At 42.0% G+C, this 15066-nt stretch overlaps 1 protein-coding gene across 1 annotated transcript in view; it reads left to right on the top strand.

Moving 5' to 3' along the window:
* Nucleotides 1–15066, top strand: part of dnajc9 (DnaJ (Hsp40) homolog, subfamily C, member 9) — a 68740-nt gene that overhangs the window by 49853 nt on the left and 3821 nt on the right. The window contains exons 4-5 of the mRNA XM_060939478.1: nt 8426–8680; nt 8770–8853. Of these exons, the coding sequence (XP_060795461.1) occupies nt 8426–8680; nt 8770–8853 (339 nt within the window). The remainder of the gene's footprint in view (nt 1–8425; nt 8681–8769; nt 8854–15066) is intronic.

Genomic DNA, 15066 nt, shown 5'->3' on the forward strand with positions numbered 1-15066 from the left:
TCTGGAATGTTCCATAAACTGTAAAACTTAGTTGCAGTTTTGATTTTATTTAATGTCATGCATAATCACTTTTTTTATTGGAATGTACATGATTCTTGATCACATTAATGATTGTCCAAAAAAAAAAAAAAACACTTGTGTACCAAAACTAAAAGTATTACCTGAGTATTCGTCTTTTCTGAACAACACATTAGAATGTTGAAACTATGCGTTACATTTTCTAATTCGCTGTATATGGCAGTGACATACCTGCAGTACACAATTTCTAATTCCGAAACACTGCAATCTGTGGCCCCGCCAAATATTATGGACAGAACATCTGCAGCTGCACTGGATTCTAAAACTGGCTCTTATGGTCTCTTCCATATACTTTGAGAACCTGAAAAATATATATAAATTTTTAAAATGGGCATGAATCAGTATTTTCATGGACCCACTGTTAATCTATAACATTCAAATTAATTCCAAGCTTTTCCAAAAATTGTCCTGTAACAAAAAATAATTCAGAACTTATTTGGCAAGTTTGATAAATGAGGTTGTATTATTATCTTAACTATTAAATTACACATTTTTTTAATACTACTGGAGTCTTTTTTTTTTGAATATTGCCAAGCAAAATTCATGAATCGTTATTAAAAAGTATTTAAAATTTGGATAGTAACAATACATACAGAGACCACCTAAAAATTTCCAAAACTGACCTGGAACAGGCTTTGTCACTTGTGTAGCTCAGAAGCTGCTAAAAATCAGAGCCATTCTTAGCCTGGAGTTCAAGAAGACATGGGAAAGAAGTGAATGGCATTTCAAAGTGCATAATAAAGTATACATTATTAAACATTTCTTTTAAGATTTCCTTTTTTTTTTTTGGCCATTTTACAAACAATAGCATCAATTGGCCCCTGTTGTCCCTGTTCAGCACAGGCAGCGGCATTTGGAGCCATAAAATGTCTAGGTGAATCCCAATGACTCTGAAGGCATCCTTTTCTAAAAGTTTTGCAGCTGGATATAAAGACAGATGAACCACCCCATCACCTCCATATTGAGTGCAATACTCGCAGATCATCCCATCTTCCTCAGTGTAGGCAAGTCCCCTGAATTCCTTGAGCCAACTTTGTTGAAACTGTCTCTCTTGTTAGCTTCATAGCTCTTTTTTTATTTTTGGACTGACTTTTCCATTCTTTTCCTTGCTCTTGTTTCTTATCAGACTGGTTTTTTTTAGCTCAAACTGAAAGCTGAACAGAGTTTGCTGCTTTGGCTTCTTCATTGCCATCTTGTACAGCACGGACTGAATACAGTTGAAGTTCTGATTGGTCAGAAATAATCGTTGAAATATTCAGCAATGACCGGTCATTTCCAAGAGATACTGCTCTTACAATAGCTGCACTGACACTACATTTACCTCACTACCTGCTGCCTGGGGGACAAGCGAACTTTGTTCACACACTGAAGCCAAGCGGAGATATCTAGTGTCTGTTGCTGTTGTCTGAAGAAAACTACAGCTAAAAAAGCTTTACTACCGGATTACTTGGATAATCTTAGAAAGAAACAAAGGATGGATATACACAGAAATTTAGAATTTATTAGTGGTTACAAAATTCCTGTGTATGACTGGAGTGGCAGTGCAGATTTATGGCCTAGGGTTAGCATTAGCTACATGTTGGAATATACCCTTTTTTTCCCTTGAAGAGTCCTGACACAGAAGAAGAGTTTAAAAAAAATTGCAAAAGCAAGAAAACCTTCTTTTTGTAAAGACTTTTTCTGGACATCAGCTTTTGGGGACGGAGTGCTGCAAAAGCCAAAGCATTTACTAGTGCATCTCAAAAAATTTGAATATTGTGAAAAAGTTCAATATTTTCCATCAGTTATTTAAGAAAGTGAAAATGTTGTATATTATAGACTCATTACACGTAAACTAAAATGTTTCAAGCATTTTTCTATTTTAATTTTAATCAGTATGGCATACAGTACAAAAACATTAAAAAAAACCCATCTCAAAATATTAGAATATTTCATTTCGAGTTTGAGTAAAACAGTATGAACAGTGTATCTCTCGGTCTAGTTCAGTACACACAGCCACAATCATGGGGAAGACTGCTGACTTGACTGTTGTCCAGAAGATAATCACTGATGCCCTCCACAAGGAGGGTAAGCCACAAAAGGTCATTGCTGAAAAGGGTGGCTGGAAAAGGTGCACAAGCAACAGGGATGGCTGCAGTCTTGAGAGGATTGTCAAGAAAAGTTGATTCAAGAACTTGGGAGAGCTTCACAAGGAGTGGACTGAGGCTGGTGTCAGTGTATCAAGACCCATCACGAACAGACATCTTCAAGAAAGGGGATACAACTTTTGCATTCCTAATATCAAGCTACTCCTGAGCCAGAGACAATGTCAGAAGTGTCTTATCTGGGCTAAGGAGAGAAAGAACTGGACTGTTGCTCAGTGGACCAAAGTCCTCTTTTCAGATGAAGGTATATTTTGCATTTAATTTGGAAATCACGGTTCTAGAGTCTGGAGGAAGAGTGGAGAGGCACAGAATCCAAGGTGTTTGAAGCCCAGCGTGAAGTTTCCACAGTCTGTGATGATTTAAGTCATGTTTTAAGTTGTTCAAATTCTGTAAAGCTGCTTTGCGACAATGTTTATTGTTAAAAGCGCTATACAAATAAACTTGATTTGATTTGATTTGGGGTGCCATGTCATCTGCTGGTGTTGGTCCACTGTATTTTATCAAGTCCAAAGTCAACACAGCCATCTACCAGAAGATTTTAGAGCACTTCATGCTTCTATCTGCTGACGAGCTTTTTGGAGATGCTGATTTCCTTTTCCAGCAGGACTTGGCACTTACCCACAGTGCCAAAACTACTACCAAATGGTTTGCTGACCATGATATTACTGTGTTTGATTGGCCAGCCAACTTGCCTGACCTGAACCCCATAGAGAATCTATGGGGTATTGTCAAGAGGAAGATGAGAAACACCCGACCCAAAAATACGGATACGCTGAAGACCACTATCAAAGCAACCTGGGCTTCAATAACACCTCAGCAGTGCCACAGACTGATCACCTCCATGCCACACCGCATTGATGCAGTAATTCATGGTAAAGGAGCCCCAACCAAGTATTGAGTGTATATATGAATATACTTTTCAGAAGTTGGACATTTCTGTATTGTAAATCCTTTTTTTGATTGATCTTAGGGAATATTCTAATAATTTGAGATACTGGATTTCTGATTTTCATGAGCTATAAGCCATGATTATCAAAATTAATACAGTAAAGGCTTTAAATATTTCACTTTACATGTAATGAATATAGAATATATGAAAGTTTACCTTTTTGAATTAAATTATGAAAAAAAGGAACTTTTTCATGGTATTCTAATTTTTTGAGATGCACTAGTACTCTCAAAGGACTCTGACCTGAACTGTGGGCCAGATGGTATTACTGTCCCACCATGTCTCAGCAACTCCATGGATATCTAATTACACAGCTGTTTGCACTCTATTATTTATAGAGTGATGCTTATTATTGTTAAAACAATATCTGAAGTGTTATTTGTAAAATATCTTGCTCTTGACTTTCAATGTTTTAAGATTTTATTTTAATTTTATCTCATAGTGGATGGTACAATAATTATAAGCGCTAACAGAATCAGCACATTCAGAGTCTACTTTGTCAATACTGCAATATGTACAGGACATACAGAAGATTGAAATTGTGTTACTCTCAAACCTATGATGCAGCAATAAACATTAAATAAACACTAAGCGTAAAATATAGGACTAATACACACTAATCATAAAGATTTTATATATTGACATCAGAACAATAAACTGACATAGGCACCTAACAGATAAAAGTCTGTGGGTATGGCTAGTGCAATTATAAACAGTAGTGTAAATTGGATGAGCTTATAGACTGCCTAAAGTGATACGTGCGCAACCAGTTCTTGATGATGGCAAAGTCCGGTATTGATGGGGGGGTCAGGATCCTGAGTTTGTGTATTGATTGGGAGGGATGCAGGGTCCAAAGTTTGTGTGTGCAAAGGGGGGGGCAGAGCAGGGAGAGAGTTAAGCATCCTGACAGCCTGGTGGACAGAGCTGTCCCTCAGTCTGCTGGTTCTAGCTCGAAGGCTCTGCAGTCTCCTCCCTGATGGAAGCAGGCTGAAAAAGCTATGTAGTGGGTGGGTAGGATCACCTGCCATGCAAAGGGCTTTCTGAGTGAGGTGGGTGCTGTGTACCGGTATGTCTTTGAGGGAGGGGAAAGAGGTGCCAACGATCTTCTCAGCTGCTCTCACGATGTGTTGGAGGGTCTTGTGGCAGGACGCGGTGCAGGTGCCATACCACACAGTGATACAACTGGTCAGGATGCTCTTGATGGCACCTCTGTAAAAGGTGCACATGATGGGGATTGGGGCTCTAGCTCTAGCGCTGGTGAGCCTTCCTGGCCAGTGATGTTGTTATTGCTCCAGGACAGGTCCTCTGAGACATTCTCCCAGAAACTTGGTGCTGGTCACCCTCTCAACGGCAGTACTGTTGTTGGTTAGAGGAGCATGTTGGGTGCGCATTTTCCTGAAGTTCACAACAATCTCCTTCATCTTATCAACATTCAGAGAGAGATTGTTGTGTCTGCACCACAAGGCCAGGCAGCTCACCTCGCTCCTGTAGTTTCTCATCGTTGTTGCTGATGAGACCCACCACAGTCGTGTCGTCTGCAAACTTAATGAAGAGGGTAGAACTGTGCGACGGTGTGCAGTCATGTGTTGTCAGAGTGAATAGAAGGGGGCTCAACACACATCCTTGGCCCCCCCCCCATGTTCAGTGTGATGGTGCTGGATGTGTTACTGCCGACCCGTATTGCCTGTGGTCTCCCGGTCAGGAAGTCTAACAGCCAGTTGCACAGTGAGGTGTTCAGCCCCAGCCTGTCCAGTTTGAAAATGAGCTATTGGGGGATGATGGTGTTAAATGCTGAGCTGAAATCAATGAATAGCATTCTAACATAATGCTTTTCATTATGTTAAATGCTTTTGTGTCTAAATGTGTGAGGGCTGTGTGGAGGGCAGTGGAGATGGCATCATCGATTGAGCAATTGGACCAATATGCAAATTGGAAGGGATCCAGGGAGGGGGGAAGGATAGACTTAGGCCCTGTCCACACGGCAACGAATTCAGGTGACTCCAATACAATTGCTTATCGTTTAGGCCTGGCGTCCACACGGCACCGGCGTTTTGGGTGCCCAAAACGCAATCTTTTTGAGAACGGGTTCCAGAGTGGAAAGATCTGGCAACGTTGCCGTTGTGAAGTCGTCTGGATGAGTAGAACGGATTTGTTTACGATGACGTCACAACCACATGACTGTGAGTGCTTCACGCCGGGTAGAAGTGTAACGAACTCGATGCGAGTTGTCAACAAATCCTATAACTTGGTTCATGAAACGCGCTTACAAAATATTTTCACTGTGAATATTTATTGTGTAATGGTGCAAAGTGAGAGAGAGAGAGAGAGACTCTGCCCTTAGGGCAGAGTCAATCCCGCCAGCAAAAATAGGGGAAAAAAAAGGAGCGATCTCACCTCTTCAGATGTGGGTTTAAGTTCTACAATACATTCCTCAAAAAGGGCGTAGAAGAAATTAATCCATCAACGTGTATCATTCAATTTATTCCGGACCATTAAAGACGCCGCCTTCCGCGTAGAATCATACGTCGTCCTCGTCGCCATATTGGATAGGTCAAAGCGGACAATAAAGATTCATGTGCTGCGTTTAACTGTACCAACAGGTTTACCATCCAAACAAGATTATATGGGATTACCTTTCACAGGTGAGAAACAACAAATTAATCCATCAACGTGTATCATTCAATTTATTCCGGACCATTAAAGACGCCGCCTTCCGCGTAGAATCATACGTCATCCTCGCCGCCATTTTGGAGAGGTCAAAGCGGAGAATAAAGATTAGCTGTGTTTAACTGTACCAACAGGTTTGCCGTCCAAACGAGATCACATGGGATTACCTTTCACAGGTGAGACTGGAAAAATACTTTTCATTGTATTTGGTCATTATAATGTAATTTTACAAACAGATTTTCCTGACTTTGTGGCTAATATGAAGTCTCGCGCATAATAGTTTATGCGCATGCGTCCTTACTACTTCTATTGTTCTGGTGTCTCCGAAGGGACCGTCTTACAGCGCCCCTAGAGGTGTGGCATGTGTATTGCATCATTTTCAGCAAGCGTTGCGTTGCCATATGGACCTGATATTTTACTGATTGTTGCCCATTTGGACGCGATATATTTTTAAATAACATCTCGTTGCCGTTGTCGTGTGGATGTAGCCTTATTGTATTGCATGACTAGCCGTTCAAAGCACTTCATAAGGATGGAGGTGAGTGCCACCGGACGGTAGTCATTGAAACAGGAGGGGTGTTCAGCCTTCTGTGGGACAGGGATGATGGTGGCGGCTTTGAAGCATGTAGGGACAATGGCCTGACTCAGCGAGATGTTAAAGATGTCTGTGAAGACAACTGCGAGTTCCCCCGCACAGTCCCTCAGCACACGACCAGGTATGTTGTCAGGTCCAGGAGCTTTCCGAGCGTTGATCCTGCTGAATGATCTCCTCACACTGACCGGGGATAGCGTCAGTACCTGGTCGCCAAGAGGGGGAAAAGATTTCTGTGCGGCCGTGCTGTTGTATGCCTCAAACCAAGCGAAGTCGTCGTTGTAGTTGTAGTTATACACCAACTATAATCACCTTTGTAAAAATATTTTTAATAAACGGTTAATGTTCAGTTCCCACTTCATTTATTCTTGATTCAAAAGGCACAACGGAGTCACACAGGTTGATCAGTGTGTAACGGACAATAACAATTTTATCCAAAATAGTTTTCCTGCCTTAGTCGATTTATTTCCATTTCACATGCGTGCAGCTGTTGTAAAGTTCAGTGTGTTTTGTGTAGAACTCTCAGACTGAAGGTTCATTACTGCACTGACTCCATGGAGAAATTTTGCACAGGATTGTGTTCCTCTTATAAGAGACACAAAGCTCCAGCTCTCTCTGCTCTTAATCTGTTGTTCTTTCAGGATATATTGTGCATGTCACTCTTTGTTGAGATTTTTTTTTATGCCCAAGTTGTTTGAAACTAATCTAGGTTTTCTGTGTTAAATAAGGAAGCTGCTTCACCTGTAAGAAAATCGAACACTTTCATGAAGGAGCTAACTCAAGTGCAGGCAGAAAAAAATAAAACGAGATTCTTAAGAAAACTCTTCCATACTCACTCACGACTTTGTTTTTATAAAATGCATTTTAAATACAATTGTGAATTTCTCTGGAGTTTTCAGGCTTAGCCATGTTCTTTAATGACTCATTTCCTCGTTGTTCTTGAAGCATTTGCTTCTATTTGTTAACATTTTTCTTGACAGTGGGGAGACTGTAATGCATTTTATCTATTTCTCTGTTTGAATAAGCAAAAACAGTGCAAAAATTAACCATATTGAAGACAGATTAAGCCTTGCTTGCGTGAAAGACTGTGTCTGTCTGACCCCAGCTGTAATTGTCATGTGATGCGTGACGTCATGTGCAAGGGGTCTATAAACAGTACGCGTACCATACTACAAAATGACTTGCAAAGCAGTAAATGAAACTGAGAGTAAGAAAACAGCCAAGACATAATGACGGATATGTAGTGAGGGACGCTTTAAGGAACTGAAATGAAATAAAATATCAAAGCCTAATTTTTGTGGTGTTAGTAAGTAATATATGCTCATTCCAACTTGCCCAGTTGGGCATGTCTGGGACATATCCCACTTGCCTGAATGCATGTTTCACTGTCCCCGGGCAATCGAGCAGTCCTTAATGTCGAGCCCTACTCAAAGTGCAGTCGCTGGTCCTTTTACATCAAAAGGAGCCAGCTGAGGTGCTTTGGGCATGTCCAGCTGGAAGCAGACCTGGGACACGCTGGAGGAATTATATTTCTCTGCTGTCCTGGGAACACCTTGGCATCCCCTGGAGGAGGTGCATGGGGACAGGGATGTTTGGGTATCACTTCTGAAACTGCTGCCCCCGTAACCCAGAACCAGATAAACGGTAGAAAATGGATGGATGGCCTTGGGATGATTGAGCTAAAAGATCTGGTAATCTGGCCTTCACTAGCAGACCATAATTGGTGGACTTGAGTCAGAGCAGGGTTGCAGGGCTGTATTAGTTACAGATAAGGCAGGGTGAAGGTAGTTTTCAAATGACACCCTGTCTTATGTTAAGATCTGATCCTACCCTGGGTTGTAGAAGGTTGCCCTTTTTACTTTTTTTGGTGGCTGCCTCAGGATTCAAATGAATCTGGAGGAATGATCTAAATTACCCATTCTCCCACCTTGCTAAACAAGTCTTTGTCATAATTTAAGGGTCCTAAATTCTTTGTGTGCAAAACTGTGTTTTCAGATAACTTTGCAGGACATAATTGACTTTGAGAAGCAGTATAAGGACTCTGAGGAAGAGAAGCAGGACCTAAAGAGGCTGTACCTACTGCATGAGGGAGACATGGATCGCATTATGGAGTCAGCACTGTGCAGTAGTCATGAGGACGAGCCTCGCGTGCGGGACATTCTGCGGCAAGCCGTAGATGCTAAAGACGTGCCAGCCTACAGAGCCTTTACTCATGAAGGTGCCAAGAAAAAGGCCACACGCAGGAGGAAGGTCAGTGGCTTTTCCTTCATCAGGACTTCTCAGCCAACATATGGAGCTTTGTCTGAGTAGCATTAATGTCACTCATCTGTGTTGTCTAGGCAGAGAAGGAGCACAAAGAGGCTGAGGAGCTCCAAAGAGAGATGGGTCTGAATACAGAGGACAGCCTAGTGGCCATGATCCAGGTAAAATAAACATGAAGTGAAATTGTGACCATAGGTTTTGGTGGGGCAGATTGATGTTAAATAACATCAAAAAAAAAAAAGTCAGCAGGCTATCATACTTGACTTATGCTATTGGTTACTATCTAGTGAATTTTTGGAGAAACCCTGTAATAAGCACTTGAGGGTTGACCAGACTTGAATTAACTTGAATAAGCTATGTATGCAAAAAATTCAATGAGAGCAGAAAAATTTATTCTGGTCGAAAAGCCAGTGCCCCCAGTGTGGCTAAATAGCCTTAAGTCAAATAATGCAGTTCATTTAGTTGATCAAACATTTCTGATGTAACACTACTACATGATTAAATGTACCCCTAGAAAAGGTGGGGTAAAGAAAGCTTACCCAGTCCTTACCTGGCTGGCTCACCGTGGCCAGCGGGTCTCCATAATAGCGGTAGAAAAACAAAGAATATGAAATTGATAGTTGGGACTTGGAATGTCTGCACCATGTTGGACAATGATAAGAGACCTGAGCGTAGAACAGCTCTGACTGCGAAGGAACTAGATTGCTACAGCATCAACATTGCTGCACTCCAAGAGACCAGGCTTGAAGGCCAAGGACAAGTGCAAGAAAGCGAATACACCTTCTGGAGTGGGAATACAGACAGAAGAAAAAATGCAGGAGTTGCTTTTGCCATTTTGAATAAGATAGCTGGCAAACTACCATCACTACCAGGGGGAATATCTGAGTGAATCATAAGTTTACATGTACCCACAGGGAATGATCGTTACCTAAACCTGATCAGTGTGTATGCACCTACCATGACCTATCCTGATGAAGAAAAAGAAGCCTTCTATTACGAATTAGCTGGTGGGGTAGACGGTACCTCAAGTAGAGAAGCTTCTGCTCCTGGGAAATTTCAGTGCAAGAGTAGGGAATGATCATGTAATATACGAAGGTACTACTGGGAAATTTGTCAAGGGAAATGGGAACACAAATGGTGAGCTCTGCTCAACTTTTGTACTCCATGTGAACTATACATCACTAATGCCTACTTTCACCAACCAGACACAAATTACTTCACTTGGTGCCACCCAAGATCCAAACACCTTAAATCTCCTTGATTGTCATGATTCATAGATCCAACATGAAAGAGATTCTGTCAACAAAGGTAATGCGAGGAGCTGAATGCTCAACAGACCACTATATGGTCCAATCAAAGCTGAGACTCAGACATGTATTTCCTAGATGCAAGAGAGCAGCCTCCACAACAAATAAGAAACTAAACATAGACAAGTTTGAAGAATGAGGACACGGTGCAAACTCAATGGCTATTACAGCTGCTCTCCAGGAAAACGCCCTGATCAAGAAGACACAGAAAATGTTGGACATGTGGCGACGGCTGAAAGATACATTGTGTACACAACTGTAAGTGATGTACTTGGATAGCAGAAGAAAAGTACATCAGACTGGTTTCAAGAACAGGCCAATTCTATCTGAGCTTTGTTCGAAGAAAAATGCAAAATTTATAACCTACGTCTAAAAGAGAACTCCGATAGAAGCATGAAAGCTTTCATAGATATTAAAGTGAAAGTGCAACAAGAAATCTGAGCCATAAAAGACAGATGATGGTGCAAAAAAGCTGAGGAACTACAGGAACTGGCAGACAGGCAGGACTACTATGGATTATTTGCCAGACTGATGACTCTGTATGGACCAAGAAGCAATGTACTGGCAGCAATAAGTGTTGTTGGAAGTACAGTGGGGCAAAGAAGTATTTAGTCAGCCATCAATTGTGCAAGTTCTCCCACTTAAAAAGATGAGGGAGGCCTGTAATTTTCATCATAGGTACACTTCAACTATGAGAGACAGAATGGGGGGAAAGAATCCAGGAAATCACATTGTAGGATTTTTAATGAATTAATTGGTAAATTCCTTGGTAAAATAAGTATTTGGTCACCTACAAACAAGCAAGATTTCTGGCTCTCACAGACCTGTAACAACTTCTTTAAGAGGCTCCTCTGTCCTCCACTCGTTACCTGTATTAATGGCACCTGTTTGAACTCGTTATCAGTATAAAAGACACCTGTCCACAACCTCAAACAGTCACACTCCAAACTCCACTATGGCCAAGACCAAAGAGCTGTCAAAGCACACCAGAAACAAAATTGTAGACCTGCACCAGGCTGGGAAGACTGAATCTGCAATAGGTAAGCAGCTTGGTGTGAAGAAATCAACTGTGGGAGCAATTATTAGAAAATGGAAGACATACAAGACCACTGATAATCTCCCTCGATCTGGGGCTCCACGCAAGATCTCACCCCGTGGGGTCAAAATGATCACAAGAACGGTGAGCAAAAATCCCAGAACCACACGGGGAGACCTAGTGAATGACCTGCAGAGAGCTGGGACCAAAGTAACAAAGGCTACCATCAGTAACACACTATGCCGCCAGGGACTCAAATCCTGCAGTGCCAGACATGTCCCTCTGCTTAAGCCAGTACATGTCCAGGCCCGTCTGAAGTTTGCTAGAGAGCATTTGGATGATCCAGAAGAGGATTGGGAGAATGTCATATGGTCAGATGAAACCAAAATAGAACTTTTTTGGTAAAAACTCAACTTGTCATGTTTGGAGGAGAAAGAATGCCGAGTTGCATCCAAAGAACACCATACCTACTGTGAAGCATGGGGGTGGAAACATCATGCTTTGGGGCTGTTTTTCTGCAAAGGGACCAGGACGACTGATCCATGTAAAGGAAAGAATGAATGGGGCCATGTATCATGAGATTTTGAGTGAAAACCTCCTTCCATCAGCAAGGGCATTGAAGATGAAACGTGGCTGGGTCTTTCAGCATGACAATGATCCCAAACACACCGCCCGGGCAACAAAGGAGTGGCTTCGTAAGAAGCATTTCAAGGTCCTGGAGTGGCCTAGCCAGTCTCCAGATCTCAACCCCATAGAAAATCTTTGGAGGGAGTTGAAAGTCCGTGTTGCACAGTGACAGCCCCAAAACATCACTGCTCTAGAGGAGATCTGCATGGAGGAATGGGCCAAAATACCAGCAACAGTGTGTGAAAACCTTGTGAAGACTTACAGAAAACGTTTGACCTCTGTCATTGCCAACAAAGGGTATATAACAAAGTATTGAGATGAACTTTTGTTATTGACCAAATACTTATTTTCCACCATAATTTGCAAATAAATTCTTTAAAAATCAGACAATGTGATTTTCTGGATTTTTTTTCTCATTTTGTCTCTCATAGTTGAGGTATACCTATGATGAAAATTACAGGCCTCTTTCATCTTTTTAAGTGGGAGAACTTGCACAATTGGTGACTGACTAAATACTTTTTTGCCCCACTGTATACGCCACACAAATCTGGAAAAAAAAATCTCTCTCACACACAGTGTCTTGCAAAAGTATTCCTCCCCTTTTGTGTTTGTCCTGTTTTGTCGCGTTATAAGCTAGAATTAAAATTGACTTTTTGCGGGGTTAACACCATTTTTGATTTTACACAAGATGCCTACCTCTTTTAAAGGTGCAAATTGTTTTGTGACAAACGATAATTAAGATGGAAAAAAAACAGAAATCTGGAGTGTGCATAAGTATTCCCATCCCCAAAAAAAATAAAAAGGGTCAGTACTTTGTAGAGCCACCTTTTGCTGCAATTATAGCTGCAAGTCTCTTGGGGTATGTCTCTATTAGCTTAGCACACCTAGCCACTGGGATTTTTGCCCATTCCTCAAGGCAAAACTGCTCCAAATCCTTCAAGTTAGATGGATTGCGTTAGTGTCCAACAATCCAAGTTATGCCACAGATTCTCAATTGGATTGCGGCCTGGGTTTTGATTAAGCCATTCTAAGACGTTTCCCTTTAAACCATTCTAGTGTAGCTTTAGCAGTATGTTTAGGGTCATTGTCCTGCTGGACTGTGAACCCTCATCCCAGTCTCAAACCGCTGGCTGACTCAAACAGGTTTTCCTCCAGAATTGCCCTGTATTTAGTGCCATCCGTCCTGACCAGCTTTCCTGTCCCTGCAGATTAAAAACATCCCCACAGCATGATGCTGCCACCACCATGTTTCACTGTAGGAATGGTGTTCTCAGGATGTTGGATTTGCATCACACATGGTATTTCCCATGATGGCCAAAAAGTTCAACATTAGTCTCATTTGACCAGTAAATCATCTTCCATGTGTTTGGGGAGTCTGCCACATGCTGCTGGGCAAACTCCAAATGTCTTTCCTTAAGCAATGGCTTTTTTCTGGCCACTCTTCCATAAAGCCCGCTCTGTGGATTGTACAGCTTAAAGTGGACAGATACACCCATCTCCGCTCTGGATCTTTGCAGCTCTTTCAGTGTTTTTGTTGCATCTCTGATTAATGCCCTCCTTCCCTGGTCTGTGAGTTTTGGTGGGCGGCCTTCTCTTGTCAGGTTTGCAGTGGTGCCATATTCTTTCCATTTTGCTATAATGGATTTAATGGTGCTCTGTGGGATATTCAAAGTTTGGGATTGTTTTTATAACCCAGTCCTGGTCTATACTTCACAACTTTGTCTCTGACCTGTTTGGAATGTTCTTTGGTTCTCATGTTGCTTGCTTAGTAGTGTTGCAGAGTCCGGGTCCTTCCAGAACAGGTTGATTTTTATACAGACATCATGTGACTGATCATGTGACACTTTGCACACAAGCAGATCTTAACTAATTGTGTGATTTATGAAGTGAATTGGTGGACCAGCTCTTATTTAGGGGTTTCATATGAAAAGGGATATCTATGCACACTCCAGATTTCTGTTTTTCATCTTTATTATTGTTGTTGTTGTTGTTGTGAGACAAACAATAATTAAACAATTTGCACCTTTTGAAGTGGTAGGTATGTTGTGTAAATCAAATGGTGCTCATCCCCAAAAAATCCATTTTAATTCCAGCTTGTAATGCGACAAAACAGGACAAACACCAAGGGGATGAATACTTTTGCAAGACGTGTGTGTGTGTGTGTGTGTGTGTGTGTGTGTGTGTGTGTGTGTGTGTGTGTGTGTGTGTAAGTAAAATAATTACAGCTTGTGCCAGTTGCAGTGGCCCCATTGTACCTAATCTGCGTTCAAAGACATGCAGTGGTTCGACTCTCCCATCCTCAACTGTCCAAGCGCAAGCACAGGGCAACCAAGATGGCAGCATGCAGTGGCTTTTGGCTCTCTGACACAATGTCTATTATGTATGTACTGTGTGTAATGTGTGTTAGGACATGCTATCATGCAAAACACATATACAGTCATGCTGACTTGCTCAATATTGGATTGCAGTGTCCCATCGATGTTAGGAGCACTTTGCAACAAGCTCCTAACATGCCGCATGATATAACAAGACCACCGGGATCTACTTAGATTGTAGCCGGGCCAGTGAGGAGACGCAGACAGTGAAGGGAACGGAAGCAAAAGCGAGGTTGCCGAGTTGGCCTATGGGCTCAACTGAGAAAACAACCCCATAAGCCCCTGGTTCCAAGCATCTTTCTCGCTAATGCATGATCCATCATCAACAAAATGGACAAATTGGAGTTGCAAATCACAGCAAATGCCACCATTTGTGATTTATCATAATTGAGACCTGGCTACATCTGTGGATCCTGGACACTGCAATTCTGCTAGCAGACTGCTCCACCCGCCCTCATGACAGAAATGAAGACTCTGGTAAGGGCAGAGGAGGGGGCCTGTGTATCTATTTTCACAATGACTGGTGCACAAACTGTAAGCCACATATTCAGTTACTGCTCTCCTGACCTGGATGCAATGTCTGTGATTTGTAGACCCTTCTGTCTGCCAAGAGAGTTCATGGCTGTACTCATGACTGCTGTATATATTCCACCGAATGCTAATGTTAGCACTGCTCTTGCCCTGCTGTATGACACCGTAAACAAACAACAACAGGCTTATCATTGCTGGGGACTTTAATTAAGTATGCCTAAGGGACTGTGCTTCCTAAATTTGTACAATGTGTACTGTGTGCCACCAGGGGGAAGAACACACTAAACCATGCCTATTCCAACTTAAAGCAAGCATACAGAGCAGTACCTCTTCACACCTGGGTCTGTCAGACCACCTCTCACTGCTACTCCTGCCAGCTTACACCCCACTCAGGAAACAGACTAAGCCTGACATTAGGATTAATAAAATCTGGCCAGGGGACGCTCTCATTCAGCTGCAGGATTACTTTGCACGCACAGATTGGAATACATTTGAATA

The sequence above is a fragment of the Neoarius graeffei genome, chromosome 14, assembly GCF_027579695.1.
Source record: "Neoarius graeffei isolate fNeoGra1 chromosome 14, fNeoGra1.pri, whole genome shotgun sequence".
NCBI lineage: Eukaryota > Metazoa > Chordata > Actinopteri > Siluriformes > Ariidae > Neoarius > Neoarius graeffei.